The sequence below is a fragment of the Megalops cyprinoides genome, chromosome 10 (assembly GCF_013368585.1).
Source record: "Megalops cyprinoides isolate fMegCyp1 chromosome 10, fMegCyp1.pri, whole genome shotgun sequence".
NCBI classification, from domain to species: domain Eukaryota; kingdom Metazoa; phylum Chordata; class Actinopteri; order Elopiformes; family Megalopidae; genus Megalops; species Megalops cyprinoides.
Genome location: NC_050592.1, coordinates 19990882 through 20011598, shown reverse-complemented (window position 1 = coordinate 20011598; position 20717 = coordinate 19990882). Strand labels below are relative to the sequence as shown.

The 20717-nt window shown below is 40.9% G+C and overlaps 1 protein-coding gene across 9 annotated transcripts in view; it reads left to right on the top strand.

Annotated features, from left to right (window-relative positions):
* LOC118784299 (focal adhesion kinase 1-like) overlaps positions 1-20717 on the top strand; it is a 75947-nt gene that overhangs the window by 31167 nt on the left and 24063 nt on the right. For 4 of the 9 annotated variants that reach the window (XM_036538470.1, XM_036538465.1, XM_036538462.1 and 1 more), the window contains 16 exons: positions 3632-3798; positions 6572-6659; positions 7215-7294; positions 7458-7520; positions 9740-9794; positions 10977-11117; positions 11920-11997; positions 13504-13611; positions 14384-14501; positions 15095-15125; positions 16045-16103; positions 16941-16958; positions 18079-18135; positions 18763-18783; positions 19973-20070; positions 20397-20481. In XM_036538470.1, coding sequence (XP_036394363.1) covers positions 3632-3798; positions 6572-6659; positions 7215-7294; positions 7458-7520; positions 9740-9794; positions 10977-11117; positions 11920-11997; positions 13504-13611; positions 14384-14501; positions 15095-15125; positions 16045-16103; positions 16941-16958; positions 18079-18135; positions 18763-18783; positions 19973-20070; positions 20397-20481 — 1267 coding nt within the window. The remainder of the gene's footprint in view (positions 1-3631; positions 3799-6571; positions 6660-7214; positions 7295-7457; positions 7521-9739; positions 9795-10976; positions 11118-11919; positions 11998-13503; positions 13612-14383; positions 14502-15094; positions 15126-16044; positions 16104-16940; positions 16959-18078; positions 18136-18762; positions 18784-19972; positions 20071-20396; positions 20482-20717) is intronic. The other 5 variants (XM_036538467.1, XM_036538464.1, XM_036538469.1 and 2 more) reach the window with 3 other exon arrangements.

Sequence of the window (20717 nt, the reverse complement as noted above, 5' to 3'; positions counted from 1 at the left end):
CGTGCGCATAAAGCCTCATAATGATGTAAAGAGCATGTCATAGTACTCACGTAATGCTCTCTTTTCCCACATCCCCAAATTATTCAGGATCTTCTTTTGTCATCCATCCTACCCAAGATGGCTGTTACCTGCCTGTATTTTTACCCTGGCAGCAAATAGTCAATCAGTGAATCACTCATTCACTCACTCATTTACGTAATTAATGAATCAATGAGCGAATTACTGAATAAGTCAATCAGTTAAATTTTATTGATATGATGCTGTCACCAATGGAAGTATCAATGTAAGTTACATTGGATGAAACTTGAAAGCAATAGCAAAGAAAGTGACAGTAATAAGTAATAAACCATGACATGATTTGTGCTTGATCTAAGATAGGAAGATGGTCACAGAGTTTCAAAAGATAACAGATAAAAATTTTATCTCTTTTTTCATTTATAGGTTTCATCATGCATCTGCCACCAAATATAGAATGTGTGTGATTATTTTGTTATTTTACACTACAGTGACAGGAATTTCATGCATTTTGCACAACACTATGAGATTTTTTTACGCGAATGTACAGTGGTCCTGGGCAGTAAATTTATTATGAATTGTGTCTGGTGATGACTTGGCCCTGCCAATCATTCTCGCTAGTAGGCTTTCAGAAGCATTTGAGAGCTGGTGACCTGGAATTGTCAGGTATCTTTATATAGCCCAGCTAAAACAGTCTCTCTCCGGTGGTGTCTGCCAATGCAGTGACTGTCTGCTTCCATGCGAAAATGTGCCCTCACAGCGTGCAGTTCTCTGGCATGGTCCACCTGACAGGTATCCTCCAGAGAATCACAAAAGCCACCACTTTGCTCTGTGAGACAAGAGGGGGACTTAGTCAGATCTGCATAAAATCTGGGGTTCCCTGTGAACCTTTTTATCTTTTCTCATGTGTGTGCCTGTTTGAGTCATTTGCAGTTGTTCTGGGAGCAGGCTGTTGCTTGTGACCTGGCCTGTGCTGTGGTAATGTGATAGCTTTGACTTATTTTTATGGCTTGTATAGAAAAGGAAGACTTTGACCGCAGGGCAGTGTGCCACAGAGGATGTGAAAGAAAAGATGTATGGGAACACTGGCTGGGGAAGAGATGAGGGAGAGTCTTTGCTTTAGCCCAGCCCTGAACTGAGATCAGATTAGCCAAATACAGTATTTCAGATCAATCACTGTGGCTGACGTCAGACAATCAAAGTGCAGGTTATGTGGGCAATATTAAAGTGAATAAATTTTTTAATAGTTTGTTTGATTAGAACTGTCAGTTGCCATCAGCAGATGTGAGTCCCAGGAACAGCAAGCAGAAGCTATAAAGTCTGTCTAGGTGTGACCCAGATCTTTTGAATAGCATCAGAGCTGGAGTAAGACTTCTTTTTCTTTGGCTTTTGTGAGTAGACTGATGACACCATTGAGACAAGCTATGGAAGTCTTGAAAAGCTTGTCTGTTAATAGCAATGACATCATGATCCTGAAAACCCATGAGATGACTCTGCAAGGTGATCTCATGGATAGACCCAGAGTTTGTGCCCCCCCTGCCCCGGCCTGCCCTATGTAGTGTAGTAACCTTTTTCTACTGTTGGACCCATGCAAGACTGAGCCAAAGCTAGCTGAAAGTCAGACTTTTCTCCCATTGCAGCACAGACAACCATGGCTGTAGCACATGATGTCACTGTGAATGCTAACGTGTGCCTAGACTGAGGCGACTACCTGGATTTTCTTTGCAGTCCAAGGCTGAGAATTTTACAGGAAAAAACAAACCTTTGTATTACTTGTATTTACTTCTGTTTACTGTTATCAGTGATTGATGTATGCTCCTTTCTGTTTGCTGTGTTTTTGCCTCCATTTTTAGCATGGATGCTGACAAGAGCAGCCAAGCTTGCTGACTCTACTCACAGCACACTAGCAAGTAGGCCAGCCACAGTAAAGCATGAGGGATGAGCTGACATGGAGCAGAATAATAGAAAGCATAATAGAAAATAATGCAGAGCCTGAGCTATGCCTGGTTCCAGCTCCACACTGGAAAAGGGGTATAACTAGTCAGCTCTAACTACAGCTAACTACAGTGAGAGAAGGGATCTATGATTTCCCCCCGCATACATACAGGCATACACGCAAGGACACACACACACACACACACACACACATGCACACACAAACATTGACAATGTTCCCTGTAACAACTACCTCACTGCCAAGGTGATTTGCTCCTATACCCCACATCCTCAAAATGTGATTAATTCATTAAATGTCTTTTTGGTTTCAGAAAATCTTATTTATTTCCTGAACAGTTCTTTGGAGTTCTTCTTGTGTTTTCTAACCTATTTATACAGCTGGAGCCAATCGCAGTCAGACAGCTTACTTTGCTTACTAATGCTACAATAGCATTGTTACATCTGGGATTTGAACCCTCGACCTTCAAACTGAATGCCCTCATGAATACGCCACATCTGCATAATAACTTATTGCCTGTTATCTCTAGGTAGCACAGTACAAAGTATTACAATGAAGAGAGTTACTGAAAAAGCACACATAGGGCTGCATTTTTTCCCCTCTTAGACTGTTTCAGTAAACAGGGATGTTACTAGATGACCATGGCTTACAGAAGCGCCACCCCAGCTTCATTCACTCATTCAGTGAATGACAAGATGCCACTCATCCAGTGAGCTGAGATTGCTAATATAGCGCCTACTTTGTTTTTCAGAATCAGTGGAGTTCTGGCAGACATATTCACTGTGGATGAAACATTCAGCTTGTTCCTCTCAGGACATCAGTTCATGATGACAATGAAGGACATTTAGGACAGCGCCTTGACACATTTTTTTTTCTATGAAAAAGTAGTAGCGAAAGCTTAACAGCTTTATTGTCTTATTACTTTACTTTTCATGTGTCTGAGGTAACTAACCTAGCTAGCTAACTAGCTATATAAGGTAACATTACATGTCATAGCTAGACTATGTTAGTTAAATAGTTTTTTCATCATTTTTAAAAGTTCCAAAATGTGTTGTCGAGCAGGAAAGATGATAAAAAAAGAAAATGATAAAAAATGGCTACTTTTATTATCTGTCAAAGCATTAATGTTAATTCTTTATTTGTCTTTAGCATCATCATCATCATTAAACACAATATTACTACACAAACAAACTTATTCCTGTAATGACTGACCGATACTAATATGACAGTCAGTAGGCTATATTGTGCACAAGAAATTTTCTTTGAATTATTGTTCTTTTTTCAGATTATCACAGACTGCGTATACATATGACTGTCTATACATGCTTATAGTGTGACTGTTGTTAGTGTTGAATACTAACTAGCTAAACATTCAGTATGAAAATTTCTTATAGCTGCCTTGATCTGTGTAGCTTAGCTGTCTTGATAGCTGGTTAGTTAGCTAGGTAGCTAACTAGTTGTCATACACATTCTTATGTTCTGACATCTTTCAATATTGTAGAATGTGTACAGTGGTAACCCCGTAGCAAAAGATTTTCACCCTTCAATGGATGAGTGAGCAGAGATGGGGCAGAGCTTCTGTACGTTCTAGCATGGTCATCTAATTACAACCAGTACCCAGCTGAAAAGAAATGACCTTTGACCTCCATGTTCATTTCACAGGGCATCATCCAGAAGATTTTGGACATCCACAAGGTGAGGTATGTGTCCTGCTTCGGGCTCCGCCTCAGCCACTTGCAGTCAGAGGAAGTCCATTGGCTCCATCCAGACCTAGGCGTGTCTCACGTGAGGGAGAAGTACGAGCTAAAGCGCCCTCAGGAGGAGTGGAGGTAAGTCAGCATAGTCATCACTGCAAATAGCAGCCAGGAACAGTGCTATATCAACAAACAATGCTATATTAAAACATAAAACCTAAATTTACAGACATCCTGGATGTGTATTTCAGAATTTTATGATATTCAGGAACTAAACGGGATCCATAACTTAGTGGTGTGACATAGGGCGGACAGTCTGCCTGTGTTGCCATGGAGACGCATGCACTCATTAGTGGAGGGAGTTTGCAGTCGAGTGGGGATTCTTGGATTGACGGTGTGTGCTCTTTAAAACCTTGTAGCCTAGATTATACAGCTCAAGTGACTGCTACAGCTGCCACGAAGCATTTGGCTTTGACGTAGGTGTGTCTGCTTCTTTGTGGCAGAAACTCCTGCTAATCCACACTTCAAACGAAAAGCCTGATGCAATGGCTCTGTGATGGGCAGCACTTGCATCTTCAAATGTGAGATCCCGGGCGCCTTGGCGTTTCTTTACCTCATACACAGCTAATTAATGAAAACGGAGGAAGAGCGAGGTGTCAGGTTTTGCATCTGAAGAATACTCTTTTCATCATTTAGACCTCCTGTCTGACGTTCATTGTGATGTGCAGGTGCAGGTTCCTTTCTGAGTTCCAGATAGGCATGTGAATTTCTGGTGCAATCTGCAGTTTTTCTATAAACCACCAGGTCTCAGTTTAAAAACCCATCAGGGGCTCTGAAAGCTACTTAATCTGAATGGTTTAGTGATTTATCTAGCTGTGTAAAGACATAACGTAAAATTTATGTGAGTCATTCAGAACAAGGCCGCCCTCTAAGATAGTTTTTTTATGTGATATAATTTGGATCTATTAAGGCTGGAAATAGTTGAATGAAGTGGTTAAGTACAAAGGGCATGGAGAGGGGCCCTCCGGGTCCAGGATTATACCACCCCGACCCACTACCAATCTCAAAATATGTCCATGTCTGTCTTTACCCATTCAGTCAGATGGGATTGGTGGTTATCCTTAACAGCATCTCTTGCCGTCCTTACCTGAGTGAGGATTCTCCAAGTTATGTTTAGCATCAGACCTCACAAGGGAGAGTTTCTGTTCGATGTAATAATCCATTTTGAAAGGGGGTGTATGGGGATGTTCAGAGCAACGTGTCGTTCGAAAGTCAGTTCTTTATTGAAAGGAACAAGGCAAGTGTCTGAAGGCGTCGAGTCATTTCACCTTGCACGCTGACAGATGGTGCAGACGGTAAAAGAGCAGGAGTTACAGTGGAGATGTCTGCCAGAGTTAATTAGACAAGACTTGCTGGCCTCTTTGATCGGCTCCATGTGAGAGTCGGAATCTCTGGAAAGTGCAGCGCGATGAGACAAGCATATGCTGACTGTAGCACAGACTTAAAGCACTGCCTCATAAGCACATAGCTGATGTTTAGGAGAATGTGGTTGCTGTGTCTGTTGTCTGTGTGTTTTCACTGTGAGAGGCTTGGGATCTGATCCTTTTGCTGTGGTTTCCTTTGTAATTCATGATGCACGTAATTTGCCCTCTCTGTATTAATTTGAAGGAACCGTTCAATCTGTCTGTTACTGTGGCTTTTTCAGAGCGTGATTACCTCCCTCTTCCTTTTCTTCAGGGGTTTTAGCAATTTGTCAAGTGCTGACAGGTGCTCACGTTTCCATATTTCTCAATAGGTAATCCGGCCCTATGGTTTTTCAGCTCTGTAACCTGAGCATGGATGGAAGTTAGAAATGCAGAGCACAAAAGCTTTCCTGCTGAGCTATCACATTGTGTCAGGAGTGAATTTAAGGAAGTTTCGCTAAATGACAGGGTGATTACACAACTGGTTTTGGAGGCCACTGAGATATACCAAACAGGGCATCCCGGTATGGCTACCTTTCACAGTAAAGATGAAAACAAGCTGTCCCCCTCTGCCCCCTTTCCCTATCAGACTGTCCTGGCATGATCACTGAGTTTAAGACCATCTAACTTGAGGGAAGTGGTACCAGCAGTCTTTGTTGTGTGGCCAATGTTATCCTTTGTCTGCATGGAATATCAAGATTGCAGTTTAAGAGTCAGCTCTAATGGTCCCCTTAATATTCTCCATAGTCCCACCTCATTCTCCAACATCCCTCCTTGTCCCCCTTGGTCTCTTCTTACTGTCCATCATCCCTTTTCTGCATCCATCATCTCATTTCTCCACCATCCCCCCTTTACTTCATGGTCCCTCTATTTTACATGTTTTCTTCATGGCCTCCTTATTTTTCAGTGTCTACCTTTTCTGCATTGTCAGTGTTTGTCTTCATTATCTCCTTGTTTTCCTCATACATACTCTGCCTCTCTTTCATTGACTCCTCCTCGCCTCTGGAGTGGTTTGGCATGATCTGTAGTGTGGGGGGTCAGTAGGCAATCAAGACAATAAAATATGAAAAACACAGTGTCTACACTTCCCAGAGTGTGGAGTTGGGTAGCCTCAAAGCACAATTACCAAGTCTGTCCTGAGAGAAAGGTGAAATCCCATTGGAAATAGTGGGAACACCACAGAATGAGAATGACTGTCTCCTCTTCCCTGTAAGAGGAGACCTCTATAACTTTGGTATCATTTGGGAGCCTAAGGAAAATGCATTAATGCATTAATGCATTAGGTAGGCATTAATGCTCCAGTAGGTTCTGGTTGTGTGGACAGTTGAATTAATTGAGTGGAATTTTCCAGATCAGGTGTTGTTATTGGTATGTTCTTTCAGCAGCAGTTAATGTCAGTATGAACACTGATGAAACAGAATAAAACTTCATTTTATTCCCTTTAGGTATGAGCTGCGGATTCGCTATTTGCCAAAGGGATTTCTGAGCCAGTTTGCTGAAGACAAACCAACACTGAACTACTTTTATCAACAGGTCAGTCAGTGTGACGTAGGGACCTGTTCTTCTTTTTTGAAAATTCACTGAATAACTGGTGTTTCATTTCTTTGAGACAAAAGCCGTGAGTCAGGTCGACTGCTTTTGCTGTATATTTAAATGTGAAAACATATAAAACTAAATAAACGTAATTGAAATTAAATTTAACATAGCGTAATTAAAATGTAGACCAGCATGACCATCCTGGATGTTCCAGAAGTAAATGGGTGGTGCTACTCTAGCATGTACCATCAGTGACACACTGATTTTAATCCAGTAGTGTTTTAACCTAGCATTAGAGATCAAAGTCTTCTGAGAGGTTGATATAAATGAATGATTGACATCCCAGAGTGATTCATGCAGCCTCACTTGTTTTTTAACATACTATTTGTGGGCAAAAATGGGTCAGTTCTTCTAATAGTTTCAATAGAGGATCACTTCAATCTGTAAGTCTGTCCTAAAATGTTGTGAATGTATTAGACTTGTGGAGAGGTGTGGTCCATATTCCATGACAGCCATTTAAAAGTCAGGAGTTAATTTTCTGTTGTTTTGTAGGTCAGAAATGACTTCATGCTGGAAATGGCGCATCAGCTAGACCAAGACGCAGCACTTAAAGTGGGCTGCCTTGAGATCAGGTGATGGAATATGATGGCGTATCCTTTATCTCTTACATTGCAGTAATAATGTAGAAAAGATATCAATGACTCTTACTTTGAAAATCCTGAATTCTGTCCTGAAGACATTTGATCTGTGGTATATTTTCAATAATGATTATTTTACTTTGTCTTTTTATTCCAGGAGATTTTTCAGAGAGATGAGAGGGAATGCACTGGATAAGAAATCAAACTATGAATTATTAGAGTGAGTCATTCTGTCTTGAACTGTTTCAACACATAAACTGAACTGTTTGAATGGTTATACAGAAGTGCGCCTCACTACTTCTTCAAATCTGGTTTCTCCTCTGTTGAAGAAAGACCTCAAGTAAGATTGTGTTGTTGTGTGTTGTATGTGCAGCAAATACCTATTTTTATAATGGATTGCATGTGCTGTGTATTTTCCAGACTTACATGTTTTAGGGCATTGAATATTCTCCTTTCAGTAAACATACTTTCCCCTTGTATCCATGCTATAAAGTAAGCATCTGCAAGAGGCACATCTGGGGAGATGCACAAAACGCACTCATGAATATTCTTCACTTAATGATGATCTGTGTGTCCCGCAGTGCACATCACTGTGGTGCAATACTCTGCTGCAGCTGACTTGAACTGGGACATGGTTAATGCCGAATAGTCGAGCATTACGTAATGTCACCTGAGTTTTGCTCTCCCTGCGTTTGATTTGTAAAGCCCAGCATACACGCAAAGAAGAGGTAGAAAGGCTGTGTGACCTTGCCTACATTGCCAGTGGACTTTTGCTGCTTCAGGAAGCACACTCTGTTGGGAGAGGAAGGATTACTCCACCTTCATTTCCAGTAGTGTCACGCACAAGATGCTTACCGTCGTACACAGTTTGAAGTGCACTGGTTAGAGTCTGTCTGTCTTGACTCTGAATCAATGCCTAAACAAGTACACGGCATTAGTTTAGATACAATTCAGCCTAAGTTGTGCTGGAAGAATGAACACATTTTAAATTGGCTGTTCTATTTTAAAATGAAAAAAGGTGATCTCTGAGGAAAAGAGAATGGGCAACAGCACTCCGGGTTTTGCCAGGAATATAAAACGCTGAATTATCTCATCTCGCTAAGTGAAGTGCGAATATTGGGAAAGTGTAACTTCACTTGACAAAATGATTTCCTAATAAATTTACATGAGGTGTCCTCAGCCAAGAGGAATTGCATATCTTACCTGTAACACACGGCACAGCTGGCTATTTATTGAAGCAACTCAGGTGGAGTACCTTGCTCAAGGGCATAAACGTACAGTCATATGTAGGACTGGAATGTGTGACCTGATTACAAGTCTAGCGCCATACTTGCTATGCGACACAGCCTTGCCAAGGAGTCCCTTCTGAGGGTTGCTGCTGTTCCACAGCCCCTGCTTCCCTGAATTCTCCCAGCACAGACGTTTAAGTAACGCTGTTTCAAGGTCAGACAGCAGAACTGAACAGACACTGTTCAATGGCTGAACCTCTCTCAGCACAGTGCATGATGAACACTACTTTTGCAGGAGCTTGTCAGCCTTGGTCTCAGCTAAACGCAATTTCTTGTTTGGGTGATTGTTAACAAGCAGGCAGACAGCTGCGGACAGCTCGTCTGGGAAGTGAGGAGAGGCAATCGCTGGTAGTGAACGATGCATATCGTTGTGTGAGATTGAGTTCCAAGGAATGGAGTCTATGCCTGATGGAATGCTGTTTCCTCACTTCATTAACTCTGAGTTGTCTGCTAATAGTGCCATTACAAGTACTGTATTTCTGGGGACTGGGAAACCTTCATATACATTTGACCTTTCAAAAAGGTTGACAAAAATTTTATTCTTTCAACACTTTTGCCTTTATGAATGAATGTATGGACCATGAATATATGGTCCATTTTTTTGTAGCTGAGCACACTTTATAGAGTACAGGCAGTGTAGACTGTTTACTGGTAATTTCCTGTAATATCTCAGACTTTCTTGCACTAAACTGTTCAGCTGAGATGACACAATCAAAGACCAACCTGACAGCATTTTTTCATTGTTACAATAAAGAAATCATAATCACAAATCATTGCTTTTGAGCATATATGGTATGCAAAAGGGTTTATATTCAAAAAGGCCTGTCTTCATATGTAACAGAAATGGAGTGATTGTGGTGCAAATTGCTTTTATTGGCCTTAAATCCAGTGGCTCCACTCTGGTGTGTGAATGCAGCAGTTCAGTAAGTGTACCGTCTCCTCAGTGGCTGTCTGTGTAACTGGCAGGCATCCTGTTTTTGTGTCGTATTCGTACATGCCATGGTCATTTGCAGTCAGCCAAAACCAGCTACAGCAATGTGGCTCTTGAAAAAAAGAAAACATCAAGTACAGCATTTTAAACATTGGTTTGTGTGGGGAGGAAAATGTATATTGTATCAGTTTGATGATTTTGTCGATTTGTTCTCTCCAGAAAAGATGTGGGTTTGAGGCGGTTCTTTCCCAAGAGTCTGCTGGACTCGGTCAAGGTAAGAGGCATTCCTGTGTTGCTGCCCAGCTCCCCTTAGCCAACAGTAGATGGTGCCATTCTGATTAATTCAAGGGGATAGCTTGTTTCTGTGGTCATTCTTAGCTTCACTGTGGGGAATATTTGACCTAATTGTGCCACCTTCATGTAGACTTGTGAGAAACAAGCTCAGTGGAACAGGGAACCCATCCATTTGTAATTTCAGAGCTTTTCTTCTTTTCAGCTCTTTTAAAAATAGGCTTCATAATTTCAGAGTGAAATAACACTGGTCCTTCATAGACTTCTTTATATAATAGCATGGGAAATTGCTTCCATATTCCCCAGTCAATCATCAAAGAGATTTAGAATAAAAAGCAAGTAGAGACACTATCAGATTTGAAGTTATTTGTAAGAATATCATACCATGGTATGCCGTCTGGGACATCGCAGAGACCTTCATTATATCATTTTTAAGGTCATTTATACACACACTGCACTGTCAGCCTAAAACCTAATATTTTAGGGGACAGTTTGAATGATTTGTTGAACTAGACCGGACACAGAGGAAATAGTTCAGACATAATTGGAAATGGAAGATGCAATTAGAGGTGGTTGTTTTTCTCCTCCTTGTTTATCAGTTAATCAGAATCATCGACTGGTGCAAACATCAACTTCCTTCTCTGTCGGCTGGCACATTTAATCAGAAACTTCAATTTGCACCTCATTAATGGATGTATCACAATTAATTCAAGCTGACTAGAGAAGCAGATCTAATAAATTATATTTATATATTCTTTGTACGCTTTCAAGGCTGAATTCACTATGTGTGCTCAGCTGACTCAGATATTAAATCAGTATTGAATCAGTTATTCATCAACCAAAACTCTATTAAAATCTATGTACTTTATGTATTGACATGACACACAATGTGTAATGAGATACATGGATGAACAATTGTATTGCTATGAAATGTTGTTCTAGATCTCTTTCTAGTTTATTCCGACATTGCAAATGTGCCCATTTCTAAATACATCATTGGAATGTTTTTGTCTGTGATGTGTCACCCTGTTTTATACAAACCACATTTAAACTTCTAAAATACTTGTAAAACGTACACGGAGCATCAGCTGGTGCATCTTGAATGGTCTAGCTGTCTCAGTGTTGAATATGGACATTTTGAATGATCTCCCCTTGTCTTCCAAAGGCTAAGACACTACGGAAGTTGATCCAGCAGACATTCAAACAGTTTGCAAATCTTGATGATGAGCAAAGCATCCTCAAATTCTTCGAAATCCTGTCACCAATCTACAGATTTGGCAAGGAATGTTTTAAATGTGCTCTTGGGGTACGTATTCCTCAATTTATGTGTGATGCAGGATCTGTCCCAGAAAGTTTTTTTTTTTTTTTTTTCCCCTCCAGCAATGATTAATGTTGTGAATTTGATCTTTGGAAAAGACACTTCTGGGTCAAGCCCTCTGGAGATTATTGCTTGAGAGTGACATCTGCTGGTCAATAGTTAGAGTATCCAGCGTTATAGTTGGAGATGCCAATTTTTGTAGGCCATTTGGAAAGAGAAGAAATTGCTAAAATATTTATTTGTTGTTTTGCTCACAGGCACAGATGGTGTCTGATGATTCTATAAGTTTTTGGTCTCACCAAATTGGCAATTGTGTTACATCTTAAAAAGAAAAATTCAGTGCTATGGTGGGTATGACACTCCAGAGCTGATGATGGGGGATTTAGCCTCTGTAGTATGGTGAGGTTAATTACCATATTACAAACAGTTCAATGGGGGATATACTGTCTGAGGAGGGATTTTTTACATAGGATATTAATATGAAATGTAGCAACAAATGTTTAAATGAGAAGTTCGATGAAAAGAATGACTTTTTGTTAATTTAATGATGGTAACATCAAAGGTATCTCTCTCTTTCTCTCTCACCCTCTTTCTGTCTCTTTTCCCTTCTCTGTGTGCTCTTTCTCTTTCCCTTTTTCTCTCACTCACTGTCTCTCCCTCTCTTGCCCTCTGTTGCTGTCCATTTCTCAATTTGGTCTTGTCTCTCTCATTCTTTTGCTCTCTTTTCCACTTCCTACCTCCTTCTCTCCCTCTCTCTGTTTCTCTCTCTCCCTCTCTATCCCTCTCTCAGTCTAGTTGGGTTATCTCAGTGGAGCTTGCCATTGGTCCAGAGGAGGGGATTAGCTACCTCACAGACAAAGGTTCAGCAGTGAGTATTATTATATTTTGAGTTCTTGCTTGTAGTTTTGAAGTATTTACAATATACCAGTATTTCCCGACCCTGGTATATGTATGCTGTTTTTGTTCCGACTGAATTAATCAGGCTTGACTGAGCTGTTAACTGAGGATTGACTGTGATTTGACATCAGTCTTTCAGTCTTTCCTGATATGCATTAGTCATTAGAGGCATGCTTGTGATAATCCATTTATGCTTAATTGACTGTTCATTCATTCTGCATCCTAAAACGGTTGATTGAATAGCAAATTTAATTTACTTGCATTCTAATTCTGTTAACAGTACCATTCTGTTACCTGTTTGCAAATTGACACAAATTAACAGAAATATGTTGAATAAGCATCTTCATACCTGTAAACTCATACCTGTGTGTTCCTATTGCATATTAGTTATGTAATTTCTTAGTTTTAAGTAATGGATAGATTTGGATCAACCTTGATGGGATGATTACTATTGGGGAGGTAGGGATGAGATTTCAGGGCAGCCTGCTAAGGTTGACAGAGGTATGCACTGTTCTGACTGCCATTTGTGATGACATGTGTGTAAGTGAGTAGAAAGGCACCACCCTTTGCCCTTTGCAGTGGTGACCAATGGTGTCTCTGCAATTGCAGTTTCTTACAGCACATGTTCAATAACACTAAAAAACACGCTATCTTACAACCACTGCAGGTGTACCTTGTCAATGGTATTAGTATTCCTAGAGTTAATATTTTTCTTTGTATTTGTTACATGCCTGCAAGGATGACTTTTCATTGAACTTCAATGTGAAATTAGAAAATATTCTGAACTGTTTATGTCAGTTAGTTGCATGGACCCTTGTGTTTGTTCTACCATTTTGGGTTATAATGTAACATAATGCATTGTAGTACATTTTAAAGACAGCCCTGCCCTCCACCCCCTCCCCCCTTGAGATTATTCACCTCAGCTACCAATGGGTCTCTACCACCTGGTACTGCACAGCATGGCCACCAACATATCAGATGAAGGGGGGATTTATTAGGGCAGTTTTATAACTTTTGCATGATTAAATGGTCACACTGAAAAAGACAGATTTTGGTATTGCTTATATTAGCATTGTGTTTTCGTTTAGCAATTGAGCAGGTTTTGTGCTAGGAAGAGTAAAACAACTGGAGGAATGATTATAGTTGCATTTGGTTTAGTGTGTCGAACTTTTCAATGAGCTTGTCTTTATGTGCAAGGCAAGTGTTATTTTATTTTGGTGGCCTTCCAGCATTTAAACAAACACTCACTATGCCAGTAATTCCAGTAATCACATATGTCCATAAAAGCCGATAGCCACACTATATAAGATGCTGTGTCTTTCTCTGTTGTTGGTATATACAGCATTGGCCACTGTTTCTGTGCCTGCGGTAAATTTAAACTAAGTAAATGTTATCAACCTGTGGGATAGATTTCCCCTTGGAAGGACAAAAAAATGAAATCTAAAATGCATTTTAATGTTCTGTCCCCTGGGTCCAGCCAACACACCTGGCTACCTTCAGCCAGGTACAGAGCATCCAGTTCTCCTGCAGCGAGGACAAGGACAGGAAGGGCATGCTGCAGCTGGATGTGGCAGGTGCCCCAGAGGTACAGTACAGACAATCATCCCGCAACCCCGTGAACAGAGACCCACAGAGGATTTTCTCTTAATATCCTCCCCTGAAGAAGGATGTTAAGCTCCTTTTTCTCTGTAGAGCTGAAACCAGGCTTGCTCATTATACTTATTTTCCTTTACGGAGCTAGAACCACGTTAGTGCAAAGTGGAAGCAAAATTGGCTTGAGACTACTGCCTGGACTTTGTCTTCTGCTCAGGCCTGAGGTTATGCCTTTGAAAAATAAGCTTTGTATTACTTCTATACACCTCTGGTTCACTGATCAATGATGGTGGTGTGCTCTTTCCTGTCTGCTGTGTTTTTCTGCCTCCGTTTTTAGCACAGATGCCGACAGGAGCAGCCAAGCTTGCTGACTCTGCTCACAGCTCACTAGCAAGTAGGCCAGCCACAGTAATGCATGTGGGATCAGCTGACACAGGGCAGAATGGTGAACCGGATAATGAAACACTTAATCAAACCAGCCTGGTGCCAGTTCTAATGTGCTAAAGGGGTACAAGATTGCTTTCGCATATTACTGCTTGATTCACATTGGAAAATATATATGTGAATCCAAAATCATAACAGCTAAGCCGACAATTGATACCAGGCAAGAAGTCATCCCACCTTATCATGCCATTCAGTGGACTTGCAAAGGACTATGGGCTCATCACTCTTAGCCACAAATGATACATTTGTTACAGAGACATGGCACAGTTACAGGGCCCAGTTGCAGATACTGCCTCTGTTTTGAATTCTCTGCTCTGTAGCCCCTCATGGTGACAACACCATCACTGACCACAGCGGAAAACATGGCTGATTTGATAGATGGCTATTGTCGCCTGGTGAACGGTGCCCCCCGGTCATTCATTGTCAGGACACAGAAAGGTATGCCATCGCCTCGACTTGCTCATTCTCTCTGGGAGAATTAGCGTATCTGGCTGAGCACATCCTTAGCACGGCACAGATCTCTTGTCAAGTATCATAGAAACTGATAAATCATTTCAGAGGGACCCTGTAACTGAACAAAAAAGTAAAAATAAACGAATATCGTGTGTGTGTGTGTGTGTGTGTGTGTGTGTGTGTGTGTGTGTGTGAGAGAGAGAGAGAGTGCATGTGTGTGTGTGTGTGTGTGTGCATGTGTGTGTGAATGTGCGAGAAAGACAGTGATGGAACACATGGTGCTGATTACTGATGCCTCATAAGCACATATAATTAGGTTGGTTTACCTTTTGTTAAAGATGTACGTGTTGAAGGTGATAATAAGAAATATATGTAAAGGAGTCTGTTCTTGTCTGCTTTGTTCTTGTACCAAGATGGAAGGTTTGTTGTTGTCTTTATGTGGTGTTTGAGGAATTTTAAGCAAATGTCTGAACCTGTGTGTAAAAAGAATTATGTTATTGTAGAACAGTGATACATTTATGTATACATTTATCCTGTCTCCCTGTACTGCCACTCACACACTTTCTTTCATCTGACAGAGGGAGAGAGAGCTCTGCCATCAATACCAAAGTAAGTATGGCCTTTGTATGGTTTAAATATAATTTATCTTTTCTATGATCCAGTTAAATACTTCAGCAAACAACTGTGTGGTCTAATGCCAAGTTTCACAGTGGACAACCCCTTCAGTTCAGAGGAATGCATTTTTATATATCAGCCCAGCCATCTTTGTAGACTTTGACTTGATTAAATCAAAACTCCTAGGTAATCATGGGTATGAATACCCCAGTGTGCAATTATGTTACCATTGGAATGAGAGAAAGCTGATAGCAGCATCAGGTATTCAGTGAGGGACTAGCTGGCAGGTTTCAGAGTTTCATTAGCTTCCAGCCCCTTGTTTTTTTAACAGAGGTTTTAGGTTGTATATTTATGCTAGATGATGTTTCTGCATTCACGCTACATTAGAGTCTTATCAGATTACTCTGGCAATATTGTAAAATCTTAGCGTTGTTTCCTTTCCCATAATTCTGTGTCATTATGTGCATTATGCTCCTCCCATTTCTCAACAATCACACCTATTCACTCAGCTTGGCAGTACTCTCAGCTATGTTCAAATAATGTTTTGAATTTTTTTTTTTTAAATCTGGAAAGACTTTGGGCCTGCATATCATATTACAGGTTCTTTTTTTAAAAACCAACACAGGGTCAACTCAGTTTTTTTGGGGGCCGAATGATGAGGAATTTCCCCATGTGGTGCTATATGAATTTGATCCTGTTTGAAAGCTCTCTGCCCTACGCCTTGATTTTCAGCCATGTTCTGGTGGTAGCACCTTTTCACCACATTCAGAGGCAATTCATTGAGTGTCACAGGTGAACGGATCTGCTGCCTGCTTTTTGTAGGATGTCCCTGTGCATATGCCAAGAGCTGCTTTCTTGTGGCTCCTCTGTGGATGATGTTTGGCACTAATCTGTTCAAACTGCTGTTTCACAGAGTCGGAAACCACGAGAAGCGGTCAGAAGGGCTTCGGACACGGGTGTTCTCTGTCACAGGTAAGGCCCTTGTGTTAAAGCCTTCCTATATATTTCAGCCCCTTGACTAAGTGTCCGGGTTGTGTGTGTTGTTGCAGATGTTTTAATATGCAAGTGTTTAGCAGCGAGCTTCAGAGAAGATGCTCCGATGCATAGCAGTTCTCTACATTGGGAGTGCTGTGGAGATCATGTTTGTTTTCTCTCCTACAGTGCAATTAGTTTCTTTTGGAGAATTTACTAGAACAAGCAGTTGCTCTGTTAAAAAATTAACACTGTTCTCACAATATATTGTATGTGACAGACTGTTATGCTCTAACTGTGTAACTGTCAAAAACTAAGATGTGTGTTTCTACACCTGTGTATTTTTAAATTGTAATATATTTTCAACCTGTATTTTTTCCACTGTCTGCATTAGTGGGTGTGAACCTTCTTTTGACAGTGGCTTCCTGGGCTTCAGTTTGTAGTAACTGTGTGTGATTTAAGGCCTTTAGGTACATTTGGATTTCAGAATTGAAAGAAATGGTGAAACTGCCATTTTTGTTTCTCGAAACAAAATCCAGTATTTCATTGTCTGCTACTTGCTGTTTATTGATGTATTCCCCCTAGAATAATGCTCATGGTAGTGCTGAGCTTGTTTCCTTGTTCAGTGGGAATACTAAGTGGAACCCTTATAACAAGTTTCATCTGTGGAAGAATTCTTATCTGTTAAATGTTCAGCCAGTGGTTTGAGGGTCACTGTAACGGTTCAGTTCACTTGAACTGTTCAGTGCTGCTTTTCATCAATTAACTACTGCATTTTTGTGTTGTTTTCTCTCTCTCATTCTCCCTCTGTGCTTTGCATGGCGTATGGATCTGCAGATGAAATTAGTGGGGACGGTAAAGTTTTTAAGACCTTCATTTTCACCCTTTTCATTCCTCCCCCTTGAAACAGCATGAAAATACTTTAATTTGATTTGTGCCTGTTTCTGAAATCTTGTGGTACATTTGGAGTGACTAAGTGTTTTCTTTGATTACACGGGAACATTTTTATTTAATTGTATCTCATACAATTGTGTGTGTGTGTGTGTGTGTGTGTGTGTGTGTGTGTGTGTGTGTGTGTGTGTGCTTGTGTTTGTGCATGTGTGTGTTTTTGTGTGCATGTGTATGTTTACTCTGTAAAGCTATTCCTGGCTGAAACTATACACCACAGATTTAGTTTACTGACTGGTGTAAGCACAATCGGAAATCAGATGGGTATTGAAGATGAGCCACACTGAAGTACTTATGCACCATGGGATTATTAACCTGTAAAATACTTGTATAATCCAGTATGTTCCTGGGTAGAATTCTCAATGATACACGCTACATTCATGGCCACCTATTTGCTGGTTGTAAATTCAGAGGCATTAACTTGCAAACTGAAGAATGCTTATATAATTTTCATGAAGTTATAAATCTTGTTTTTACCAACAAAGTGCCTCCCCATACATCTGCCATTTTAAAGTGACCTCATTTCCAGTGCTATCTCACAAAGGCTTTCACCCCACCAGAAGAATACTAAGAGCAGCACTGCACTCCAACATTCCTGTCCAGATTATCACTGTGAACTCTTTCCCTCAAAGCAGCCAGCACAGACACTGTGACTGGAGGTAGTGATGACCTCATCTGTTTTTCCTGAAGACATTTCTCTGGAAAAAAAAAGAGGAAAAAAAAGGTCACATCCTTCACTCTTCTCTCATCTTCCCTCCTCCTCTTTGCTCTCAAATTCCACAGCTGTGCTGTTGTTCCTGTGCCGGACTGCCTGATCAAGAGAACATGCAAGCAGCACGCGTTAGCAGCGTAGGGGCGGGGACGACTTTGTGTATCGAACAGGGCTCCTGTTTTGTTTGTGTTACAGGGTCTTAAGTTCGGTGTGCTGGCTGTCCGTTAGGGGCCAGAAGGAGAGTGTCGGAATGAATGCTGCTCATGCTCGACTAGCTGACTGCTGACGAGACCTGTGTTTTATTTTCTTCTGCAGAGACAGACGACTATGCGGAAATCATAGACGAGGAGGATACGTATACAATGCCCTCAAGTAAGTACCACGTGTCAGGAGCTGCTGTGAACAGGAGAGGACATCGTTGGGGAGGGAGGATTTGGGAGGGAGGGGGGCTGTGTTAGGAATTGGGTGTGGGAGTTAGATGTTGAAGCACTAACTTGCAGACCAGACTCCTCTGTAAGGCCCGGTGTTTCTCCTCTCTCCAACGTCTTTTGATCTTGGCCTTAACATACCTCTTCAGAAATGTTTGTATTGTTTTTGGCTGCCTTTGGTGCAGAAGTATTGTATTTTTTTCAAGTGCCCTCTAAAACAGTTGAAGCTGTTTTAGTATTGGGCTAAACATGCTATATCTCACTAATGCTAGCATTGTGTGTGGGAATCTGTATGTTGCCTAGTCTATGTCTATGGTGTCAAGTAAGAATTCAAAGAGGTGCCTCTCACCTTTGTCTCGATCTCACGCTCTCAGTGCTTCCTTACATAAAGAGAGCATTCAGGTAGATGGGTTTGTGTTTAAGTCTTTTTTTCCTCCTATCACTCAGTTTCCCAGGTGATTGGTCTGCTGCAGAGTTCTGCACCCCTTCACATTACTTATTCTGTTGTTTCTGTGTATCTCTCTTCTGATTGGTTCTAAAAGAATTGTCTTTACATTTAACTGCGCTGCAGAAAGCTGTGGATTTGACCAAGGTAACGGGCCTCTTTTTCTCTGTCTCAATGAGTTTCTGTTTGTTGGTTTGCATTGCGTTGCTGCATAATGATGCAGTTTTATCTATGCTATTTTTTTTTTACCTTGGCTAAAGTTATACATTATCACATACATTTATATATTTGTAGACTGTTTCTGAAAAAACCGCCTCAACATATTGTCAGAATGAATGCAGCAACACAAAGGTCACAAAAAAGTTTTGCATCATGAAGTTATTTTGAATTGGAAGGAGATGCAATGTGTGAAATGTTAGCAGTAAAAAAACGTCTGAACTTGTCCCTCACTGCAGTGCAGACTAATGTGTATCTATATTTGACTCCTCTAAATTTACACTTTGATAATTGCCTATTCAGGAATCGTCAGGAGGCTGCAAGTCACGACCTGGAGTTTCACTTGTATTATCCTACACCAGGGGTTAACAGCTCCAATCCATCAGGGTCACAGTCTCAGCTGGTTTCTAGTCTACTTCATGTCTGACTGGCTTAATTGAATTATTTGGATTGGAGGGATCTGAGCTGACTGATTAAAAGGCTATCCTAAAGCCTGCAGGGCTGTTCCTCAGGGACTCAGACAGCCCGCTCACCCCTGCCTGAGTCATTTGAGGGGCAGCAGAAATGCCTTGTCCTTCAGTGCATGCCTGCCAGTAGTTGTGCATGTACACTCATCGTGGAGTGCCACTGCATGGTTGTGTTTACCTGTCCAACTGTTTGTCACTGTGTGCATGGTTTGATCAGCCCAAAATATGATTCATAGTTAAACATGCATTTAATCCACAACAACTGTCATGTAAGAAAAAATCAGCATGCTCTTTGTCTGTTTCCTTTACAAGACAGGCCTCATCTTATTGTGGACAGTAAAAACCTGTTTTTCTGTGTATGTACATGAACCCCATGAGCCAATCCTGTGAGGTGTCTGCTCATAACAATAAACCCACTTATTGCAAGTGAAACCCCTACAGATTATCTTCCTGATGGTGTAAAGGTGTGCTTGGAAAATATGATTTCAGATATGTTCTTTCACTTGAAATATACACCTCAACACAGGATGTGGACACTAAACCATAGAAACCCTAAACCCTAAATTAAACCTAAAATCACTGGGTCTTGTGTTCAGTTGAATATATACCCCTAGAAATAGGGCAGTGATATATCCATTTTTTCTTATCTGTAGCACGGGACTATGAGATCCAGAGGGAGAGGATTGAGCTAGGTCGCTGTATTGGAGAGGGGCAGTTCGGAGACGTCCACCAGGGGGTGTACTTGAGCCCGGTACGCAATACAGCAGGAGCCAGTTACCTCAAGCCTTTTACTTTTTATCCCATTTCCCGCAGAACCAAGTGTCTTGGAGTTTTCACTCTGACATTTTCAGTAGTATCAGTCATCTTTGGTCTCATGCTCTGTAGGGCATATAATAAATAATGATGTTTTAACTTCAGCTGGTCTGAACAATGTGCTGATATGTCTGATTTGCGCTTGTGTCAGTTTAAAATAGTAGAACATGAATTGTAACGTTAAATCTCAATACTTTATTGCACTCTGTTGTAGCCTTTTTGAAATCATGTAAATATAATATCAGTTTACCTTTTCTTCCACAGGACAATCCCCCCCTCTCTGTAGCTGTGAAGACATGTAAAAATTGCACATCTGACAGTGTTCGAGAAAAGTTCCTACAGGAAGCTTGTGAGTACCGACTTCCCTGTATTAGTCATTTTAATCATTTGCTGCAGTCGGTAACAGCAGCTGTAAGAGTGATTAGATTCTAATGGCTGAAAATATAGGATATAGATGTCTGTTCTCATAATATTGAAGTGAAATATTTGAATTGTCTAGTGGTGTGTGCTCAGATGACATCACTTCCTACCCTAATCTCTGTGCGTGCTTCCATCCTGTTGGCTCATTTAGGCCTGACAAATATT